This window comes from Ctenopharyngodon idella, chromosome 17 (assembly GCF_019924925.1).
Source record: "Ctenopharyngodon idella isolate HZGC_01 chromosome 17, HZGC01, whole genome shotgun sequence".
In the NCBI taxonomy this organism is placed as follows: Eukaryota; Metazoa; Chordata; class Actinopteri; order Cypriniformes; family Xenocyprididae; genus Ctenopharyngodon; species Ctenopharyngodon idella.
This window is the reverse complement of record NC_067236.1, coordinates 8,655,352-8,679,103: the sequence shown is the minus strand read 5'-3', so window position 1 is coordinate 8,679,103 and position 23,752 is coordinate 8,655,352. Positions and strand designations below refer to the sequence as shown.

Sequence of the window (23,752 nt, the reverse complement as noted above, 5' to 3'; positions counted from 1 at the left end):
AAAAAACATTGTGATAATATTTTTAGACATTGCCAGTCTGACCAGATTTTCATCATCTGAGTGTTGAGATGTTTTAATTCTCACAACCTGTGTGTAAGAAGCAGATGTTGATCCTCCTACCTGTCGAGATACAGCCAGCTGCAGTGCCAGGTAGAAAACAGCCAGATGATCAGTGGGGGACAGACTCTGTGCCCTGAGAGAAAGAAACAGAGTGTTTCATCAGTGTGTGAGAGAGTGTGAGAGAGAGAGTGAGAGAGAAATTTAGGACAGTCTGAAAATCACCTCTGGAAAGCACTCAGTGCTTTTTTCTGATACTCTTCCTGCATTCCTCGAAGAGATGCTGTAAAGACAGACGACAGAGAGAAGATGGTAAGGACAAGATAAAGCAAGAAATTATGAGAAATCTATAAGGTTTCAGATACGTTAATATTAGAGAAAGGGTATCAAGGGATTATAGAAAGTATTAGAGGGAAGAGATAATGTATAGAGCATTATAGAGTGATTATAAAGAGAGAATGTTGAGAGCATTATAACTTATGTAATTATCATTACAGAGATGTAAAGAGTGTGTTATGTAAGAAAAGAAAGTGGTTATAAAGTATAAATGGATTATAGAAAGGGTATAGAGCATGTTATAGAATGCAGAGAAAGCATATAACACATTACAAAAGGCATTACAGAGAGGTACAGAGTGCTTCAAGAGAGTGTTATATAAGAACATAAAAAAGGGAAAAGTACGAATCGGCTGCAGAAAGGGTTTACAACAGTGGTTCTCAACCAGGGTCCCGTGCCGCAAAGGGGCCACAGGATGACTTAAAATTATTTATTTATATTAAAAAATGAATTAAGTCCTAATTAAAATGCTAAAACACACACACACACAAATCAACAAAAATTTTATTTCTTCCCTCAATAACTATTATTTTTATTAAAAAAAAAATGCAGAATCTTGAATCTTATAGAATCACAAACTGAATCTGGTTTAACTAATTTAATATATTGACAGGATATATATATATATATATATATATATATATATATATATTAAAAAAAGAGTATAATATATTATATAGGGATTATAGAGGGGTACAGAGCGTATTATATAAGATAGAGAAAAGGTACAGAACAAAAATACAGATTGAGAAAAAAAAAACAAGAAGGAGTGTTATAGAGAGGTTTTATAGATGATAGAAACAGGGTATAAAGTATTAAAAATGGATTATAGAATATATCTATATAAATATATAGAGTGTGTTATAGAGGATACAGTAAATATTACAGTCTTGTGTGTCCTAGTGCATGTATGCTTACCATCTGTGGCTTTCAGACTGTAGACAAGACCAATTGCTAGATAGCCTTTGGCCCTGAATTCAGCCGCCTTCTCACCCATATCAATCACTATTTTAGCGAAGCGCTCACCTTCTTCCAGCTAAAACACACAAATACACACCCCATGTCATCACCATCTCACTGTTCATGGACGGTCTAACAGTAATGGATTTACAGAGTCATAAACAGGTCAGTGTCAGCTCTCCGGTTGAGCCTGTGCATATTTTCCATGATTCCGCTTTCATTACCCAGTGCAGGTTTCCAATACACAGCTTGACGGCCAGCAGAGGGATGGTGGGATCATCCGGCTTCAGTCTCATACACTCCTTCAGCACTTTTACTGCTCGAGCAGACTACACACACACAAAAACACCAAGACTGCACTCATAAAGAGTCATTTCTAGCAAAAATATTAGATATATTTTATAAAAATAGTATATAAGGCTGTGTTCAGACTACAAGCAAAAAGTCTTTTTTTTTTTTTTTTTGCATATCCAGATGGGATTTTGAAAGTTCGGACAGCCAAAAAACACATGAAATATGATTTTTCAAATCTTATTAAAACCACATTTGGAGGTGGTTATTTGGAGAGTGAGATGATGCACCTCCATTTTTCCTGCTCCGTTTTGAAAGCCTTGTCACATACGTGGATACGCCTACGTCGTTACCAAAGCAACCCATGCAGATAGGCTGGGTATGTCTGGACACACATCTTTTTGGATTACTTGCAATTAATAGTGAATGAAAAGATCTGATTTGATTAAAAATTGCATGCAGTCTGAACATAGCCTATGTTTGGGGTCAGTAAAACTTTTAATTTTATTTTGTTTTTTTTTAAAGAAAACTGTACTTTTATTCAGCAGTCAATATTCAGCAGAAACTCCTCAAAGGCAAACTTATTTTTATCAAAAGTGACAGTAAAGACAATTACAATGTTACAAAAATGATATATTAAATAAATCCTGCTCTTTTAAATCTTTTATTCATAGAAACCTGAAAAAAGTATCATGGTTTCTATAAAAATATTAAGCACGACAACTGTTTTCAACAATAAGAAATGTTTCTTGGTCTTCAAATCATCATATTAGAATGATTTTCGAAGGACCATGTGACACTGAATCCTGGAGTAATAATAGTGAAAATTCAGCTTTTCCATCACAGGCATAAATTACACTTTGAAATATATAGAAAACAATTTGTAATAACATTTCGCAACATTACACTTTTTACTGTATTTATGATAAAATAAATGGTGAGCATAAAAGACTTCTTTCAAAAACATAACCAACCCCCTCCCCCAATATATATGAGATTTTATTTTAAATCTATATAAAAGAAATTTTCATTAATTTTCAACATGATTAATTTTCATGATTTTTATAGGCCTTGAAATCACAACTTTACAATAGCCTGATATTACAATGACCATGGAAACTTTGGGGTACACAGGAGGAACACTAACCTTCCCAGCAGCCATGAGGGAGAGAGCGAGCTGGAACCAGAGATGAAACTCCTCAAAGGCAAACTTCATGGCTCTTTCGAGACACTGTGGAGAGGATACATTAAGATAACCTCAGATGAGATTTGAGAACAATAATTATTACCCCAACAGATACACACTCAAAGGTCAAACACAGAGCCAGGCCATGTCTCCTGCTGTAGATTACCACAGGCTTTCAGCGTGCCTCTGAGGCTTTACAGTTAATCACACTAGCAGCTTAGCAGAGAGCAAATCATTGAACAATTAGATCTATATAACAAACAGCTACACAAACACACACGACCCTGCAGAGGGCACACACAATAAAAATGACAGGCTCCTGGGGCTCTGCGGTAGCACAACCGCGAAATCCTTGAATATAAAAGACACAGCAAAAGTTATGCTGAGTTCAACATTAGCAACAACAGCAGGATCAACAGATGGAGATGGAAGAGAAAAATCTGCTCAGGTAAACTAATGAAAACATCAAACTACAAACCACACACACACCAAAAATGCTTCTGTCATCTGCCTGTTCTGTCCTAAATAAGCCAGGCTTCTGAAAACAATCATTTCAGGTTTGTCCGTGGCTAAAATTAAACTAAGTAGAAATAGTGCTGTTTGCTTAAATATTTGGACAAAACTGTGACATGCAGACTTCTGCTCTAATACTAAATACTAATATAATATAATTGAAGCAGCATTCTTTTTTTTATATGCTCACAAACTCAAATACATGTTGTGCATAACCTCTAGACCAGTCACAGACACACGCACAGAGGGAGTGCAGTCTAGAGTGGATGTCTGGTCTCGTTACCACAGCAACCACACTAGGAGGTTTAACTCGTCCCGCTGAGGGAGTATTCCTGAACGTTCCCATGGCGATGAGTGTGGGCAGGACCTCACCTCTGAGAGCATCTCATACTGTCCGCGTCGGCCAAGCGCGATGGTCAGCAGGTCGTACACCAGTGAGGCGCTCTGGAGGCTGATGATTCGGTCATTATTGTGTTCAGGGATTCGACTCAATACGGCGTCTCTGTTAGCCTACGATAAATACAGAAATTGATATACACATTCACACACACACCACACTACCGTTCAAATGTTTGGGGTTGGTAAGGTTTTTTGAATGTCTTTTAAAAAGAAGTCTATTATGCTCACCAAGGCTGCATGTATTTGATCAAAATACAGTAAAAACAGAAATATTGTGAAATATTACAATATTAAAATATTTTCTATTTTCCTAAATTTTAAAATGTAATTTTATCCTTTGATGGCAAAGCTGAATTTTCAGCATCATTACTCCAGTCTTAAGTGTCACATGATCCTTCAGAAATCATTCTAATATTCTGATTTCATGATTTGTTCAAGAAACATTTCTTAACATTATTATCAATGTTGTAAACACTTGTGCTGCTTAAAAATTTGTTTGTAAACCATGATCACTGATCAACATAAATGACAGTAATGTGATACATTTTTTCAGGATATTTTTTTCAGAATATTTGTAATAGAAATCTTGGTAGCACTTTATTTTACAGTCCTGTTCCCCATGTACATACTATGTACTTATTATAGTAATTGCAATAACTGGGTAATAACTAGGTACTAACCCTGAACCTACCCCTAAACCTAACCTTAACCCATGTAGTTGCCTTATATTACCCAGTACTTTCTTAGGTAAGTACACGGTAAGTACATGTAAGTGCACGTACTGTAAAAAAAAGTGCAACCAAAATCTTTTGTAACATTATAAATGTTTACTGTCATTTTGATTCATTTAAAAGTATTTCTTTCAAAAACCTGACCCCAAACATTGAACAGTAGTATATACCAGAACTATCAATAATAGATGCTACTGTTAATATTAGACAGCTTATTTCCTTAAAGGTCACTTTGCAGTTGTAAAACCTTATTTCTATGACATAAAACACTGTTATTCACATTGTGCCTTAGTAAAAACCAATTACAACTAAATACAGTCACTCCCTGAGCTGTTGAACGGTCAGTTTAAAGAAAATTAAAGAAAGAGCCACATGAAAAAGAGAGCTAATGGTTTAATTCTGCTGAGCTAAAGCTAAAGGCATTTCTGATTCTCCAGCTCTGTTTTAGTGCTATTATGATGTTACAAGCTGAAAAACCTGCAGCAACAGACCACGCTAACTTCATTTACATGTTCTAGCTTTAGTGTTGGTGGTCAAACCACAGCAGTTCAGAGGGTCACAGAAGTTTCACTGCTACTTACCATGGACTCACTGATTAACAACAGAAGTAAGGCCTCCTCTGTGTTCTCCTGCGGACAAAACAAACTAGATAGAGAGAGAAAGGCCATCATGAACTTTTCTATCCATGACATCATGAATACAGTAACAAGAAACAAACTACCAGGATTCTGATCAATTAATTGTTCCCATTTTTTCATGCTACATCATAAAAATAAAAACAGAAAATTGTCCTAACCTGGCGAGCTGCACAAGAGCAAGAAATCTAATGGCTTTGTCCACATCGAACATGAAACAGCTGTGCCAATCGCAACAAATCCAGTGTTTTTTAAATATTATTTAAATATTTAAATAGTATTTTTTTATTAACTTTCATTTTTATATTTTCAGTTTTCATTTCAATATTAGTTGAAGTTTTTTTGGCATTTTTATTAGGTTTTTCTTTAAATATCTCTATTCCGCATTAATTTATTTTTATTTCAGTTTTAGAAATGAAAGGTGGTGCATTCGGCTATACATTAAGTGTTTGCGTCACAACTTAAGTATACTTTGGGTTTAAGACATGCCACTATACAAATGGGAAGAGAGAAGCACAGGCTAGGAGAGCTGGAGATATGTCCTACTTCTCTCCTGAGTAGATGCGTGGGCGGCGGCTGAGGGCGTAGTCCTTTGTGTGCGGGGTGTGTCTGAGAGGATCATCCAGTGGGGAATGGTGGGGGGGGTCTTCCAGTGGGTTCCAGTAACTCTGTTCACACATGCCCCTCAGAAGGATCTCTGCAAGCTGCCTGGCAATAGTCTAAACACAAACACACATAAACATATACCTTCAGTTTGGTTCTCAAACAGGGGGCCTTAGCAAACTTCCAAGATTACTTAGAGGCCACATACACACTGTAAAGTTTCAGGAATGACAACTACATTTAAATACATAAGTAAATCCTCCAAATTATCGTTTGCTGTGTCGCAGGTTTGGTATCCGCTATGGTGTCACAGTGTTGCCATGTCCACTTATTATAAGCATTTTTTAGCTTGTTGTTTGAGCTTGACTCAAAAAGCGATCTAGTTTATGGAGTTAAAAAAGTAGGCAGGTGTGAGACGCTATATTTTGGTCTTGTTTTCAATATTAAGCATTTCGATTTATCTCGGTTTATTATGGGCTTGTTCTTGCTCGCTGTTTTTTTCTTTCTAGGAAGATCTGGCAACATGAATGATTCAAAGCTTGTACCGGTTCCCCTGTGATTTTCTTGCACCGCAAACATACAGAAGAGAGACACAGCTCTGATGCGCATTTAAAAATCTAGATAAAAACTGACATAAAATTTCTTATTTGTATTTGTTCCCTCAACACCTGACAGTTTTATTTAAGAACCAGGCTTCTCAAAGTCTTAAAAAAAAAACTGGATATAAGCGATAATTTTAAAAGTGTGATTTCTAGACTTGGAAAAGTCATAAATTCTCTTTAATGAATATTTATTTTTTCCTAATTAAGTCAAACTCTAAAATATTTAACTGAGAAGAAACTGTGGAGAAATTGCCATAATCACAAACAAGTGGAAAAGTCAAATATATTAATATTAATATAATTTTACTATAAATTATTATAATTATTGTAATTCATTGACACTCCTGATTTCTGTAAATTAAAAAGCTTGAAAAAGAAGCAGCTTTGTCATTATAGCAGAAGTACCAGAAATCTGCACAGGGACTCTATGAACATTGTCTTGGATAATGAGAGGACTTGGGGTCAAAAAAGGTTGACAACCACTGTTCTAGATAGAGACATCAAGACGAAGCCATAAACACACACGACTCACCATACGTAGGTTCTGAGTGGTTCTGGTCTCAACGGCTCGGAGAATCTCTCGGAAGCGGCCGACACCACGGGTCAGGTTACTGCAGCACCGGGAAATAAAGAGAAAAGTGATCCATTAATCACCTCTAGAGAGCCGAAGAAACCTGACGGCTGACATCAACAAATTTCACATCGACTCAGTACAAACTTCATACACAAACACATGGAAACACACGCAAAGACACCCTCAGGACAAGTCAGACCTCTGCCATGATTTAATGAGCTCTAGCATAAAGCAGTCAGACTAAAGCAGTCAATTATCAGTGGACAGGAAGTTATCAGGGACTGTAGGGCACATCGGTTACAGCAGTTTTGGATACAGTGCAAGTCACGATTGACACCTATATGAATGCTGCAGAACCTGTAAATGTGTTCGAGCCTGTCGATGACGGGTCAATATCCTCATCAGACTGTGATATTCCCACAAACTGACAGCACACAAAAACGCAGAGAATATAGCTCGAGGCTGTGGAGATGTGAAGCATTGCAGAGGCGCACGTGAATACACAGGGAGACGCAGTACAGAGTGTCAAAATAGTGATGAGAGCAAGCCGGATAGAGAGAAACAGAAATAACAGACTAATCACCTAGTCGATTTTAATGCTCTACCATGAAGCTTTAAGCTTTACGTTGACTAGTCACTGATCATGGCCTATAGAGAGCGCAAAAGGATAAGAAATCTTTGATTTATGCTCCGTATCCAACAGTAAATGACAAATAAATGCATACTCTGAGAGCGTTTCACAAGATATGTTTGATTATACCATCTGGATGCTCAATACTGATTAGGTGAATGCATGTTTTAAACAGCTTATTGTACACGTAAGTTAATCGCAGTTCTAAACCAATGCGCTGCTACATTGTAACACGCACACACATAAAGACAGTAGCGTGCACACAGAAACATTCAGTGTTCTGTGATTTATCAATAAAATAGCTTAGAAACTGAAAAGTTACAGCATATATTTCTTACCCACAGCGTCATTATTAGTAGAGAGACGCTGCCAGGTAGAGTTAAAGGGTTCACCCAAAAATGAAAATTCTGTCATTATTTACTCACCCTCATTTCATTCCAAACCTGTAAGACCTTCGTTCATCTTCGGAACATAAATTAAGATATTTTTGATGAACTCTGAGAGGTATCGGACTCCTCCATAGGCAGCAATTTAACCACCACTTTCAAGGTCCAGAAAGGTACTAAAGACATCGTTGAAAAAGTCGACGTGACTGCAGTGGTTCAACCTTTATTTTATGAAGCGACGAGAATACTTTTTGTGTGCAAAACAACAAAAATAACAACTTTATTCAACAATAAAGTCAGATACCTCTCGGATTTCATCAAAAATATCTTAATTTGTGTTCCGAAGACGAACGAAGGTCTTACGGGTGTGGAACGACATGAAGGTGAGTAATTAATGACAGAATTTACATTTTTGGGTGAACGACGTCAGCAACTAGTCGACGTCGACTCAACTTTAATCACATAAATGTCGACTTTAAAAAAATAGGTGTATATATTGTTTCCAAATATCACAATTTCCACCTTAAACGTGAAGTCAAAGTGTGTCCAATCAATTCCCAATAGACAAAATCAAAACTCGCCCTACATTTTTTCTTCTTCAAGAAGCCGTTTCACTCGGATACACGCCACAATAGGGAAGAAAAGACTATAGCAACTTCAATTTCATGTTAACTTTAAAGGGTTAGTTCACCCAAAAATGAAAATAATGTCATTTATTACTCACCCTTATGCCGTTCCACACCCGTAAGACTTTCATTAATCTTCGGAACAAATTAAGATATTTTTGTTGAAATCCGATGGCTCAGTGAGGCCTACATAGCCAGTTATGACATTTCCTCTCTCAAGATCCATAAAGGTACTAAAAACATATTTAAATCAGTTCATGTGAGTACAGTGGTTCAATATTAATATTATAAAGCGACGAGAATATTTGGTGCGCCAAAAAAAACAAAATAACAACTTACATAGTGATGGCCGATTTCAAAACACTGCTTCAGGAAGATTCGGAGCGTTATGAATCAGCGTGTCGCATCATGATTCGGATCGCGTGTCAAACCGCCAAACTGCTGAAATCACGTGACTTTGGCGCTCCGAACTGCTGATTCGACACACTGATTCATTATGCTCCGAAGCTTCCTGACGCAGTGTTTTGAAATCGGCCATCACTAAATAAGTTGTTGTTTTGTTTTTTTTGGCGCACCAAAAATATTCTCGTCGCTTTATAATATTAATATTGAACCACTGTACGCACATGAACTGATTTAAATATGTTTTTAGTACATTAATGGATCTTGAGAGAGGAAATGTCATTGCTGGCTATGGAGGCCTCATTGAGCCATCGGATTTCAACAAAAATTCTTAGTCTTACGGGCGTGGAACGGCATGAGGGTGAATAATAAATGACATTATTTTCATTTTTGGGTGAACTAACCCTTTAAGCTAATTTAAAATGAATCTTTAAAACACTAATAATTTAATAACTATGCTAAATGTAATCTTTAACAAATCTGAAAATGAATATCCATTTTTATACTTTACATTATAATATTGTGATGCCTAAATTCACTTGAAGCATTTAAAATGACTGATTTTCGTTTTTAGCGATTTGTCTTTTATTTATTTAGAAAAAAGTATAGAATTTTAATATCAGTTAGATCATATGAAAATAATAATATGAAAATAATCATCAGCTATAATTTTAATACCTTTAAACCAGTCTACAGAGTTTTTATAGCACACAGACTGAGCACTGAACATTTGTTGTCCTGTAAGAATTGAATGTTGCATGAGGTTTAAAGACATTGCTTTCAATCATTTATGAGCCTAACAGATACATTACCCACAATGCACCACTGCAGCGGTCATATTTCACATAGATGCATTACAAGCACTGACAGATGCCCCACCTGCATCCATATGGTAGATCCTTCCCCAACCACACGCTCACTGCACAATAAATAATGACAGACATTCTCATAAACAAGCTCAAATTGGCATTTGTAAGGCCACCTCAGGTTTCACACTAGTGCTGCAAATCGCTAAAAGAAAAAAAAAAAGAAGATGTTCCTCTGGTTAGAACGAAAGATTAGGTTATAGGATGAACTTGTCTCCTACTCCTTCAGCTTTCCCATGCCTTCCCTTACCCTCCTACAACAGGAAGATCACTGACTAATTCTGTTACTCTCTGCAAAAGATCTTTTACTCTCTTAATCTCTCTGCAATCAGAAGGTCTATCAGAGTAAACAAAATCAAATTTTTGCTGACAGAGATTAATCCACCTGTGAGATCCTCCATGTTTAGTTCACCTGGGCATCAAAGCAGCACTATTCTAGACACTCTCCTTTTCATTTCCCTCTTTCTGTTTGATTCGTTTTGCTCCAAAAATAGTTGCCTGCCTTGTTGCCACTGTGTGACTCGACTCACAATTGATTTCTATAAGTTTAAAGTTAGCATGTTGCTAAGCTAACAGCTTTATACATTAATTTGCAAAAAATAGACAAATGTTGAGTAAAAACTGAAAAAACTACATTACTGTAGCTTAATCAGTAGAACATGGTGATAGCAACTGCAATGTCATAATTTAGAATCTCAGGAAATGTATGAACTGATAAAATGTGTACCTTGAATGCAATGTAAGTTACATACAGTCAAACTAAAATTTATTCAGACACCTTGAACATTTCATTCATTATTACAATTCATTCACTATAGTTTAAAAAAATGGTAATAAAATATGACAAGATCAGATAACACTTAAGCAAAACATGGTCAGGTCAAAGTGTCTGAATAATTTTTGGTCCCAAATTTTTATCAATTTTACTGGTAGTCCACTGTATGAAGAAAGTTTTGGGTAAAATATGTCACAGTTTACTTTATTTTGCTATCCTCTCTTACATAAATTAACTATAGTGTCCTGTACCCACCAGTAAAAAAAAAAAATATATATATAAAAAATATATCTAGTGTCTGAATAATTTTTGGTTTGACTGTATGCCAAATACATACAATACTTTGTAACATTATAAAATTTCGTACTGTTTTTTCCCCTCCAAAAAATCTTGACGAAGCCATAAACGCACACAAACTTTAGAACAGTAGTGTATATTCTATTGTAATATTTATTAATATATTTTATTTCCATTATATTTCATTAGACTTAATAGCTTTATTTTGACTAATTTATTGATACTTTTTGGCTTTGAACAAATAAGTATTTATAATCATATCTTGCATTGTCCATCTTGGACAGTTTTTTTTTTTTTTTCATTTGTTTCAATCATTCTGGGATTTTCTTATCCATTAAGGATACATACAATGCCATCTTAAAATTTAGCCAAAAATTTCTGAATGCAGCGTAATGATGCAGCCTTCATGTTGAGAGCGTGCCTATGCTGCCTTAAAAGACTGCTTATATAGGCAGCTCACTAGGTTTTGGCTTCTGTGTGAAGCTCCTACAATAAAAGCAAGGCACTACTCTACATGAAGAACGTGTAGGTATACGTACGAGTAGTCGTCAAACACACATCTCCATGGTGCAGAGGCCGTGGTGCAGGGGGAGAGTGTGGCATCAAAACACACATAAATAACATGAGACGCACAGACATACACAGGCTGATGAGGTTAATGAGGCATTTGAAACAAACAAACAAAAAAAGGCACAAAGACAGACAGGGAGTTAGTTGGCAAACAAAAAGCTCAGCAGGTTCCTAGACCACTCACTGTAGCACATGTCTAAGGGAAAGAGGGGTGGAGAGAGAAAACAAGGGATGTACAAACTGAAGGATTGATAAATGAATGGACACCATTGTCTCAGGTGTCTCTAAAGGAAGCCTTTATGAGTCGTGAATCATAATGTGCTGTGTTACTGACAGGGCTGAGCGATATTTGAGATATGTTATATATATAACATATGATTTAAATCTACACTGATTATCACCATGCTTTTACATTTTATTTGACTATTACCTTTCATCAAGAGTGTGTCATTGAACTAATTTTGCAAAACAGTGTTAGAGTTTATAGTTTGATTAATTTGTGTTAATCAGTTCAAACTGTAAGTTTCAATGATTTAATTCAAAACTGATTTTCTAAAAAACAAAACAAAAACAAAACAAAAAAACACTATCGTTCAAAAGTTTTGGGGTGGATTTTTAAAATATTTTTGAAAGAAGTCTTTTATGCTCACCAAGGCTGAATTGCTGTATTAAAAAAACAGTAATATTGTGATATATTAAAATGGAAATGTTTTTTAAATTGTAATAAAATATTTAAAAAATGCTGAATTCAAAGCTGAATTTTCAGCAGCCATTACTCCAGTCTTCAGTGTCACATGATCCTTCAGAAATCATTCTAATATGCTGATTTGCTGCTTAAGAAGCATTTTTATTATTAGCAAAGTTAAAAACGGTTGTGCTGCTTAATATTTTTGTGGAAACAGTGATTTTTTTTTTTTTTTTTTGGATTCTTTGATTAAAAGAAAAATCAAGCATTTATTTGAAATACCTATCTTTTGTAACATAACATTACTGCCACTTTTTAATCAATTTATTGCTTCTTTGCTGAATAAAATTAGAATTTTTTTTTAGTCTCACCCTAAACTTTTTAACATTAGTGTATACTCAAGTAAATATTGTTGTTTATTGTTTTATTAATGCATATAACTTTATCATAAAAATATATATTATAAATTTTCATTTATAATATATCATCCACTAGAGTGGGTGCCTTCATTTTTACAGTATTACTTCTTGCATTAAACAATTTGAATCTAATTTGTTGTTTGTTCGAAATAATGATTCTTGAGATCCTTTTCAAAACATATCAAATATTGTCAAGAGGATGAAAAAAATGGAAATATCTATTTTAGTTACATATTTTCAGTTATATCGCTCAGCCCTAGTTAATGAGAATATAAACACACACATATACTCACCCATTTTTGAAATGAATAACATGAGCCCTCTGAAGTCCAGTCTCTAGGAAGTAGCCAAGTTCCTGTTCCTGTGTGACCGGGCCAGGCTTTGGACTGCGGTTCTGAATTCCTGCACTAAGAGCCTGAAGACAGTACACGACACGTCATCAAATACTACTGTCAATCATTACTGAAACAAGCTCAAACTCTTTTTTCCGGTCACTTCCTGTTAGTTATTCAGCAAATTCAGACCATATCTTCAAAAGAAGCATATTTGCTATATTCACCCAGAGAACACTTTAGAGAGGACAGCGGTTAGGAGGGTACGAGTGTGCCACGCATGAAGGTCAACCGTAAAACTTCGGCTGCACCCAAAAAATGCAGCGTCAACACTGCAGCAGAACACAAGCTCTGCCGTTCTCCTCTACTGCCATCATTCACTCTCTCTCCATCTCTCCACTCTCCCTCCCTTCCCCACCAACACTAAATCACAAGCAGTAAATACTGAACACCGTGCAGAGGAATGAATCTGTGCACTACTACTGCAACAGAGAATTAGTGGTGTGAAAACAATCTTACCCTGCAAGAGAATGAACTTTGACCTGTAAAAGGCTTTGATTGTGATTTAAAGTTCACAAGTAGGGCAGGAAGAGATTAGTCTCATGGATGGCTGACCCTCTGCAGCAGTACTGTACAAACTGTCCTCAGCTACAAAATCAATGTACATTTGACTAAAAAACATGTTAAAACAGTAGAGAAAACATTTGGAGATACCTTTTCTACCTCTTGAAGATAGAGCAGGGCAATGTCTCCAGACTTCTCATAGCAAGTGATGATCTCCTGGTCTCTGTCTGCATTACGATTGGACAGTGATGGGGACGCCATGGGCACTTTCTCCAGACAAAGACCTACGAACAAACAGCAGATGGATGAGATGCCTTACACATGCCAACAGCAAGAAAAGTACACAGAGCTGTCCTAGCACTCTGCCAGATTCAGAAGGATGTTTATGACTTATGACAGCTCATTTCAATAAAGATAATCTGATGGGTGAAAAATGGCAATAATTTATGCTAACTTTTGTTCCCTTTTAGGACTGTATGGCATAGCAATACTATAAATATATCATTGTACCATACCATCAGGATTTAAATACAATCAGGAATTAAAAAAATTATTAAATATGATTTTTAACACATTTACCAAATTCAACACAACTATGGAGAACTAGGAGGGCCACTTAAAAGTAAAATGAAGGAATGCACTATCAATTAATAAAGTGAAAAATAAAAATGTAAATATATAAATCAAATTATGCATCACTGCATTGTTCTGATCAGGTTAGAATGAAAAAAAAAAATGTTTTTTGAAAATAAATGTTTTAACTATTTTTTTTAATATATTATATATTGTTATATATAATATATAGAATTTATATTTTCACAATTTATGGTCTGGTTAAAAATCTCACTCCACACAGCTGTATATTGAACAACAATTTTGCATTCAGTAAGGTCAGAAAGATACTTGATTGTAGTTAGTGACTTATTTTTATTCAATTATTTTCCAATTGCAAAACATTTAAAACTTATTAATTCAAGTTTATAATATTAGTTAAATGTAACAATAAAATAATGAATCATTTTATTTATTATAATCTTATATGCACATTGTCCAAATCAACAGAATATGGATTGACAGCCCTTACATTTCATAGTTGTTTATTTGTTGCTTGAGGCATCGTTTTAGTATTTGATATGTAGTTACCACGGGCTGGTAAAGTAACAAAGCCAAAGTTCAGGCATCAATCCAACCCTATTCCTTTAAAAATCCTAGTTCCATTCAATTTCTAATGAGCCACAGTATTCACTTTTGTGAAATTTAGTGATGTAGCATAAAACATCAACAGCAAAGCTTAAATTCACACAGCGTTTCTGTCAATTTTGATTATTGTTACTTTAAGGATATGATATTCATTCAGAAAAGGTCAAACTGAACGTTTGAAGGTGGAGTTTGTTTGTTGCTGCTGGTCAGAGGAAGTAAGACACTAAAATATACATGTGTGAGAAAATCAAAGACCTCAGACAAACCAGAAAAGCTTTAAATGTTTTAGCACAAGCTGATGTCTGTTCCACTGCCGTATCTTCTTGCTTCGTCTGGGTCAGCTGAGAGCCAAGTAACGCGGTAAAGATACAAGCACGGTTCCTTAGAGATGTCACACAATCTGTGGCCAATCTCTGTCTACTGGCTTCAACTTCCTAAGTCACATCTTAAATCTCACATAGCATGAGAAAAACAGGCCAGACCCGGCGCTCAGGTGGCCGGTAAACATAATGAGAGTTGTTTGTTTGGCTACTGTTAGTATTGGGTTCTCCATGCAGATAAAGTTTTCATGACAGTATGGCTATGTGACAGGAAACAGAAACTGTAGCCCTCCTAACCACTTTTCAAACTGCTTCAATAATAGATAACGACTTATAAACGGATATCACAGGATAAAGAAAACGGTCTGGTACTGAGTCACAAAATGATTCCAAAATGAAAATGGAGCCGAATAATCCATCACGAGCAAGAAAGTAATGATGAGACCCTGATTAAAAGTGCACTGACTGTGAAGTCTTAGTAAGACAGGAAGAGAACAAGAGTGGACTGATTGGCATAAAATTTTTATTTAAGGTTTAATGCATCTGCACAACTGTTGAAAAGTTTGGGGACAGTAAGATTTGTTTTGAGGAAATGAATACTGATCAAAAGTGACAGTAAAGACTTTCACATTGTTATTAATGTAATATTGTAATTTATCAAAGAATCCTGAGAAAGTATCATGGTTTCCACAAAAATATTAAGCTGCACAACTGTTTTCAACATTTATAATAATAAGAAAGAATGATTTCTGAAGGATCATGTGCCACTGAAGTAATGATGCTGAAAATTCAGCTTTGCCATCACAGGAATAAATTACATTTTAAAATATATTCGAATAAAAAGCAATTATTTTAAATTGTAATAATTACTATTTACTAATAATTACTGTCTTTACTGTATTTTTATCAAACAAATGCAGTCTTGATGAGCAACTTCTTGACCCTAAACATTTGAACAGTAGTGTATGTAATCCTAAACATTAATAATAATAATAATAATAATAATAATAAAATATTTTTTAGCAGATAAACACATTTAAAATTTACATTTTTTAATAAAATGCTCTCAAAAAGCAATATGTTTTGAGAACAAAACTGGGGATTTTCGAATATTGTTATCGACAATGGGGGCCTTGGAGCTAAAATAGTTAAAGAAGCACTATCATATGGGCACAAAATTACACACCGTAGCTTTAAGGAAGAGTCATATTTTATTACAAATAAGGGCAAAGGGATTTTCTATGGCCTTGTTGTTCCACACTGATGCCCAAAGAGAAAAAGGGGTGAAAAAAAAAAAAAAAAAAAGAATAAGAGAGAGAGGGAGAGAGTGTGTTGTACATGCTGTAAATCCCTTTACCTTATATAGACCTGCTACACTGGAGACCAGACAAGGTCTGGAAAAGGCACATTGACTTCTATTCTGATACAGATAAAAAATGAATCAGAAATCTATTCCTCTCGACTGCTGTGTTCCTTTAAACACTCACATTTCCCTGTTCTCACAGGTTTAAAGGCCCGTTAAACTAGCCAGATCCAAGACAAGCCCCATTATCGTGATTGGGCTCTTTAATGACCTGCATAACGGCCGCAGTAAATCTGACGCCTCAGGACAGGCTGTGACAAGCAGCTCATGGCGGCAAGAGGGAGATTTTTATAATTCAGGACGAGGGTTTAATATACACATGAGACGAGGCAGAAAGTGCCAGCAAGATGACACACACGTGTGTTCGTGTGTGGTAGCTGGGACGTGATGGATGATTAGGGTCAAGGGAGGAAGCTGCCCCCCTGTAAAGGCAGTTGTCAGTCACAGAGATGCTATGAGATGATTGGACGAGACAGGCTCTGTGCCACCCTGCAGTTTTCCCCCAGAGCCCCACAGTACCGCCGATCTGTCAGAACTCTGATCAAAGACCTCATACTGCGGTCTTAGCAAACACATTCACTGTGCTCAGAATTAAATGTGTGTGTGTTCAGAGCAAAGGATTTAGTTGCAAACACTTTTCTCTGCAGAGCATCACATATTAAATCAATGCTGCCACCCAAAGGTCAAAATGTGAACCGCAGGATACCATCTCTACATCTGACCAGCTGAGCGTGAAAAATTCAGTAAAAATACAAAAGCATTAAAATGAAATAAATGTACAAAAATGTATAAATTAAATTACATATTTTATAATTACATAACTGTGATTATATTATAATGAAATATGATTATATACACTTCCATTTAAAAGTTTGGGATTGGTAAGATGTTTTTAAATGATTGTGAAAGAAGTCTCTCAGGGCTTGTTCACACAAAACGCAGTTTTGCTTTGAAAAATGCGAGACGCGGGCCGTGCTTTTAGGACGGCATGTCATGTGCGAGAAGCTGCAAAAGACACAAGCGCAATGGTCATACACATCCGTCTAGCGTGTTTACATACACACATTACATAAAAACACGTTGTGTGTTTTACCAAAGCTGAACTTTTTTGATTAAAAATAACAGTAATATTGTGAAATATATATTATTACAATTTCAACAGTCATACTGTATTTTTGATCAAATAAATGCAGTCTTATTTCAAAAATAATTTTAAAAATCTTTTCAACCCCAAACTTTTGAATGCTAGTGTATGTACTCTAAACAATGAAAAAATATATTTTTTAACACATATACACAATCAAAATGTAAAGCAGCCATTACTCCAGTCTTCAGTGTCACATGATCCCTCAGAAATCATTCTAATATGCTGATTTGCTGTTCAAGAAAAATTTATTATTATTACTATCAATGTAAAAACAGTTGAGTTACTTAACATTTTTGAGGAAACAGTGGATACTTTGTTTTTCAGAATTCTTTCATAATTTTTTTTGTAACAGTATAAATGTGTTTACGGTTACATTTTATCAATTAATACATCCTTGCTGAATAAGAGTATTCATTTCTTTAGAAAAAAAAATCTTTTGAACAGTAGTGTAATCTATAGAATTTACACTGTATGTATATTGAAATCTCACTGATCCACTCAAAAAACAAAAAACAACCAAAAAAAAAACCACTCCATATAGCTGTATATCAAGTAGCTTACTGCTGTGATTGCCTGTGATTTTGTTGTTTTGTGCAGCAGTTTGCTTTCAGTGAGGGCAGAAATATGTACTTGATTGCAGAAGTTTCGGTTGTAGTTAGAAACTTCCTTACCAAAGCAAGTCACAAGTCTGTTTCAGAGCGCATACATAAGCAGTGTATGTGCTTCTATATTGATAGCATTTCTTCTTTGTAACAGACCCATAGCTGTAAACAGATAATACTGTGATTTCTGAGTTACTACACTGATTATTTACCTTTGGTGGCGTAGGCCTCTGCGATCATGGAGAGTCTGTACACTGGAGCTCCCACCAGCTGCATCTCATCCAGATTCACACGGGCATACTGATTCAGCGCTTCCCTGTAATCACCCTCCACATAGCATAGCTTAGCCATGATCAGACTGGCCTCCTGCATGTATTCAGGCTGGGAAAGAAAGAAAAATAAACAGACCGCCACAATATCATACACACACTTTAAGTCATGACAACATATGTTTTTACATTACTTTATAAGTTTTCATCAATTTTCAATTTCTTTTTACTCAGTTTAATTTGATTGGACTTAATTTATAGCAGCAATTTTTGTTTTACAGTGAAATCAAATATATCTCCACAATCACCTCACATTTTTAGACACAGAACAAGAATATATTAAATACATTGCTTAACACTCATAACCACAGATAAACACTCATGACACTGGAATGGCTCTAATGGACATGCATAGTTTCAAGTAAATCTGAGAATTAATTAGCACTTAATTAATCTATAATCTTAAACAAAGGCACTTGTCTTGTCCTTTTAACAGTTAAGGGGTTTTCCGGTGACTGACAGTGCTAGTCAAAGCATTTGTCAGTTGCGTCTTGTTCCGTTTTCACAACAATTCAGTCTTTTCAATGTAAGTCTTCGCTACTGACTGAAACACTCATAAAGACAGTCTTTGCCGCCATCTAATGCCGTAATAATATAACTTCTGTTGCTGTTCACGGTCAGGGACTATTTTTTCCGGCGGAAGGCTTTTAGTGAAAGTTTACTTCATGAAAGTTGCATTGATACATATTTTTGGCTTTAATATTTGTATTGTGTGGTAACCGTTTTATAAAAGCAATAAGGTACTCAAGGCTAGTGCTGTATCGAGAATAAGTTACGGCTGAAGGGGTTGCAGGCACTCTGCTTCATGTCGTGCCTAACAACGCCCTTCAGCCGTGACTTATTCACGATACAGCACAGCCTCTCTTACCTTATTGCTTACATACAGTTTATTCATTTTTATATTAGTTTAGTTATTTTAGTACATCAAGTTCAATTAAATAAAAAATTTAATTCTTTAGCTTACTACCTGAAATAAATTTTATTTCAAGTAACAGAAATGTTTTTGGGTAAATAATTTGTGGTCCTGACTGTGTAGGCTTACCTTTAAGTTACCCCGATCAAGCGCAGCCGTCAAGTGTTTCCGTACCTCCTGTAGGCGGGGCCGGGGCCCGCGGGGACTGGCTCCCTGCTTGATGGGGTTTTCTTTGAGGTACTGCTGGAGTTTGGCCTCCCCCAGCAGAAGTTCCCCGAGATCATCTACAAGAGAAGCAGACATTCAGTTCTGCACCTGAATTCACTCAAATAAGCACACACAGAATGCCAATGACGTAACAACTCATAAACCAGGACTATACTGAAGAAATTTGTCACATGACATTGTCTAAACTTTATATTTCATCATAATTTCAGTCAGCGAGCTCACGTCTGGCAGAAATTTCTTTTTTTCTGTGAACTATCCCATTCATCTTTCTCTTTTGACTGAAATAGTAACTGTGGAGATGTCACCTACACTATATCTGCACTGTTAGGTCAAAACACAAACACTGACTGTGAAGTGCTGATTGTAAAAATAGCATTACATAAAGCTCAGATATAATCCAGTCTTGCACCTGAACACATTCTTACAGGTCTTAACACACGTGCAGCTCTCAGAACAGTAACGTGTGGTTTAATCTGCTGCCTTACATGCACATCTTGAGACTTTCATTAGTTTGTATGAGATAAATGAATAATGCTTATAAATAGTCAAAATACATCTTATATTATTTTGAGGTAAAATGTCCTTTTTGTGAAAACTTCCCTTAAACAATCCCTTACTTATTTTGGTCTTGACAATACTTAAGCATAATGAAAATAAAAATAATAATGATTTTTTTTTTGTTTTTTTTTTGCGTACTATATTTACAATAAAGATGGAACTTAAATGACTATGATTTATTACTTACAAGTATTACAAATTTTTTTCTTAAAGTTTTTTTCGAAAGAAACAAAACAAAGATTAATATAAAAATCTGTCAACACAAAAAGCATTCAAAACTTTTGAAATTTTCTCTACTTTTAACTGATCTCTGGTGATATTTCTTAACCGTCCTATTCTACTCTTTATTATTTATTACTTTGTACTTTTCTTTGTCTGTGTGTGAGTTAATGAATTTTATTTATGTTTGTATATGAAAAATTTAACTGTATCTGTTTAACAAATATCTGAATATGTGTTTTCAGTTAATGCAACAGAGACTCCTATAATTTGATATTACACCTTCACATGATAATAAGCCAAATAGTGACTCTTCATAACTTCATAGACTTGATACAATAAGAATTATAGAAATTTTGAAGCTGAATGGACACAACTGTATGAGCAACCAGGAAGTGTACTGGACATATGAGCGGAATACTACCAAAAGGGCATTCATAACACATTTTAGAGCCCTGAAATGAAATATAAATTCAATGAACCATTAAATGTATAGTTAAATGAACGAGAATAAATCAGATCCGGATTTCGCTATCAGGCCTGAGACACACACTGTCCGAGCTAACGCGTTAGCCGTGAGAATATATACAAAACACACACACACCGTTTGAGATGAGTTTCGCAGACAGCTGTCGCACGAGTTCTGGTATCTTGTCCCATTGTGTTTCTGATCGACAGCGCTCTATTTCAGACTCTAACCGCGACCCGGACTTTCTGGCTGTCATCTTTCTACCTCCTGACCAAAACACGACCGAAGCCGGAGCACAGAAACATCAAAGACCTGGACAGGACCATAAAAAACATGAACCGGATTACTCTTCCGGGCCATGGCACTGAACTCTAATTGGACAGACTCCTAACATGTGACTATTTTTTGTTTTGTTCTCATGTGAAAAACGTTTAGGGTATGACTTTATTTTCTTTATATTTAATTTTTGTATTATTAAATTTCGACTGGTGGTCAATCATACAGCGTTCTATATTTCTGAATAATGATGTCCAAGAATCATGTGCTCTATGTTAAGTGGTCTAGACTCTACTCAACTTAAATCAATAATTCATTTCCATGGTTTGTGTTGTAATAAGTTTGATAATGTAAAGTCAGATACAGTCATTACAATTTTAAACAACCTTTATTAAACCTTTTCAAATAACAAACTGGCATTATCATTATTCTGGGTTAACAGACCCAGAATAGGTCCAACTTCCAAGTAGCAAGCAGCATACATGATAGATTGATCTGATCAGGACTGAATGGGGAAATAAATCAGATTGAGTTCAGTGCTCCTCTACACTCCGCAGTCATATAATAAAATTATTTAAACGCAACTCAAAATTTCATTTCTCATAATTACTATTATTTATGCCACAAGTCATGTAATTAGCCGTGTCTGTCGGGTATTAGGACTACCCACACTGAATTGAGCAGCTCTAGCCCTCTTTTAATCCTGACTAAGTGAAGTTGCCCTTCCAGGTTTTTGTGGTTCATCTGCCAACAGAGCGCGTTGCACTGCAGCCTCCAGTGCTGTAGGTGGCGGTGCCACAAACGCAACACTGATAGTCTGCATCAGTTGTGTGTCTGCGGCATGTTGGTCTCGGATTTGGAGAGAAGATCGTGTAAGTAAATAAATGTCTCAATTATTGTTGTTGTAAGGAGTGGACTGGTTGTAATCCCTAAATATTTAGATTTATAAACACATTTCGTTTTCGTCGTTGTTGTACGAACGGTAGTGTTTCTTAATCGCTTACAACCTGCATGCAAGTCAATGATGTGATGCAAGAAACATTAAAATATGTTATTGCGAGTGTTTACATATCTAAGATGGACAGTTGACTGTGGGTGATGTATAATTATTTGAAGTTGCTCTTTTTTTCCCATTTGAAATGCTGTTGATTTGATTTCAGTGGCATTTTAAGTCAAGGTCAAATTGGTCTGTTTAGACTTAGGAGTTCAGGAGTAAATTAACATCAGATACTTTCAGCACTTTTTAGTTTATTAAAACAATGTATTGTTTGAGTTTAAAGTGATTAATTTTGATCATATCTACTGTTTATTAATTCAAAATTCAAGTCTGAATATTCCCAGAGAATGTACATATATACAGTACAGTCTTGTATTGTTTACATGAATATGTCATTTTAATACAGTTTAAAAACTGCTTGATCTGTTATAATCAATAATTATTTTTACTCCTATCAGAATATTTATGTGTAAATTTGTAATTTTCTGATCTGACATTTGATCTGAACTGCTTGGTGATATTTTTCACAGATTCACACTTGTAACCCGTCACTGGCTGCAGGATGTTCTTGACTCTTGCACTTTTGCGAAAGGGGATCCCAGGAAAGCAGTGGATCGGGAAGTACCGTCGACCACGAGCAGTCACCTGGCAGATGAAGCGGAATATGATTAAACGTCTGGAACAGGAAGCAGAGAATGAATACTGGATCAGCCGGCCGTTCATGACGCTGGAACAGGAGCGAGGCCACGCAGCGCAGAGGCGGGAGTGGATGTGGCAGCAAATCAAAGCTGCACGACAAGCCACGTTTCCTGAACACAAATACATTGCAGACCATCTCAACCACCTGAAAATCACCAAGACCTGGCCCAGCTAACCAGAACGTCAAAGACTGGTGGATCTCAGAGTTTGGAGAGAAAGATGTAAATGAAATGATAAAAACTCACTGTGTTTGATTTGATACATTCTGCATTGTACATCTGTATGTGTTATGTCTATAAATGATTTCTAATCATCACATCTCTGGCCCCTCTCCTTTTTCTGATTCAATAAGTAGTTTCGGTGTAGCTTAACTGTAATGTGATTAAATTATATTTAACATCATGGTAAATTCAATCTAAGTGACTTCCAAACAAATTTGTTTTTTGGAAGGTTAGGTAACAGCAGCAAAGAAAAATTGGTGTGAATAAGGTGAAAAAAGTGGTCACTCTTTCTCCATCAAGAAATTAGATTATTCTTTTGAATCAGATCTTAAATGATTCATTCACAAATCAGACATGCTGTCCGGCTCATGAAGAGCTTGGGCAGGTGTCGAGATACTGTAACTGAGTAATATCTTAAAATGACTATGAAATGGATAGTTCTGGTCCTTGATTATGATTGGCTGAGCTGCATTGGAAGCCATTGTAAAATACTATTTACTAAACATTTCTGAAGAACTGCGTCGCTTGGTGGAAGAATTATTATAATTATTATTTGTTATCAATAATTTATTATTATTGCTGTGGGTCAATTTTTTTCTACTTGCCAGTCATATGTAGTAATCATTTTATAAAAGCGATAGTGATTTTATCATATACATGGTAGTAAATATAGACAATTATACAAACATGCTATATATATATATATATATATAATAGATATATAATACAGGTGCTGGTCATATAATTAGAATATCATCAAACAGTTGATTT

General features: G+C 35.6%; 2 protein-coding genes and 1 long non-coding RNA gene across 8 annotated transcripts in view; 2 read left to right on the top strand and 1 right to left on the bottom strand.

The window, feature by feature from the left end:
• The window catches only part of ttc7b (tetratricopeptide repeat domain 7B), a 40,497-nt gene extending 19,367 nt beyond the window's left edge, over positions 1-21,130 (bottom strand). For 3 of the 6 annotated variants that reach the window (XM_051868961.1, XM_051868956.1, XM_051868958.1), the window contains exons 1-14: positions 20,924-21,130; positions 19,444-19,598; positions 18,285-18,453; positions 13,591-13,724; positions 12,838-12,959; positions 6,846-6,924; positions 5,655-5,827; positions 5,055-5,118; positions 3,716-3,853; positions 2,792-2,875; positions 1,578-1,682; positions 1,312-1,429; positions 283-340; positions 121-193 (exon numbers count right to left, since the gene is read on the bottom strand). In XM_051868961.1, the coding sequence (XP_051724921.1) occupies positions 121-193; positions 283-340; positions 1,312-1,429; positions 1,578-1,682; positions 2,792-2,875; positions 3,716-3,853; positions 5,055-5,118; positions 5,655-5,827; positions 6,846-6,924; positions 12,838-12,959; positions 13,591-13,724; positions 18,285-18,453; positions 19,444-19,598; positions 20,924-21,044 (1,593 nt within the window). In that variant the 5' untranslated portion in view covers positions 21,045-21,130. Of the gene's footprint in view, positions 1-120; positions 194-282; positions 341-1,311; positions 1,430-1,577; positions 1,683-2,791; positions 2,876-3,715; positions 3,854-5,054; positions 5,119-5,654; positions 5,828-6,845; positions 6,925-9,744; positions 11,637-12,837; positions 12,960-13,103; positions 13,239-13,590; positions 13,725-18,284; positions 18,454-19,443; positions 19,599-20,923 lie in introns of those variants that run through there. The other 3 variants (XM_051868957.1, XM_051868959.1, XM_051868960.1) reach the window with 3 other exon arrangements.
• The window catches only part of LOC127498962 (uncharacterized), a 425,088-nt gene that overhangs the window by 118,792 nt on the left and 282,544 nt on the right, over positions 1-23,752 (top strand). The gene's annotated exons all lie outside the window — the stretch shown is intronic.
• Positions 21,794-23,076, top strand: mrpl57 (mitochondrial ribosomal protein L57). The gene is made up of 2 exons (XM_051868985.1): positions 21,794-21,936; positions 22,592-23,076. Exon 2 carries the CDS (start codon positions 22,624-22,626, stop codon positions 22,933-22,935), a length of 312 nt encoding a protein of 103 aa, XP_051724945.1. The 5' UTR covers positions 21,794-21,936; positions 22,592-22,623; the 3' UTR covers positions 22,936-23,076.

Bases quoted from the DNA above. Each gene is read 5' to 3' on its own strand.
- mrpl57 (XM_051868985.1), top strand. From the start codon at position 22,624: ATGTTCTTGACTCTTGCACTTTTGCGAAAGGGGATCCCAGGAAAGCAG.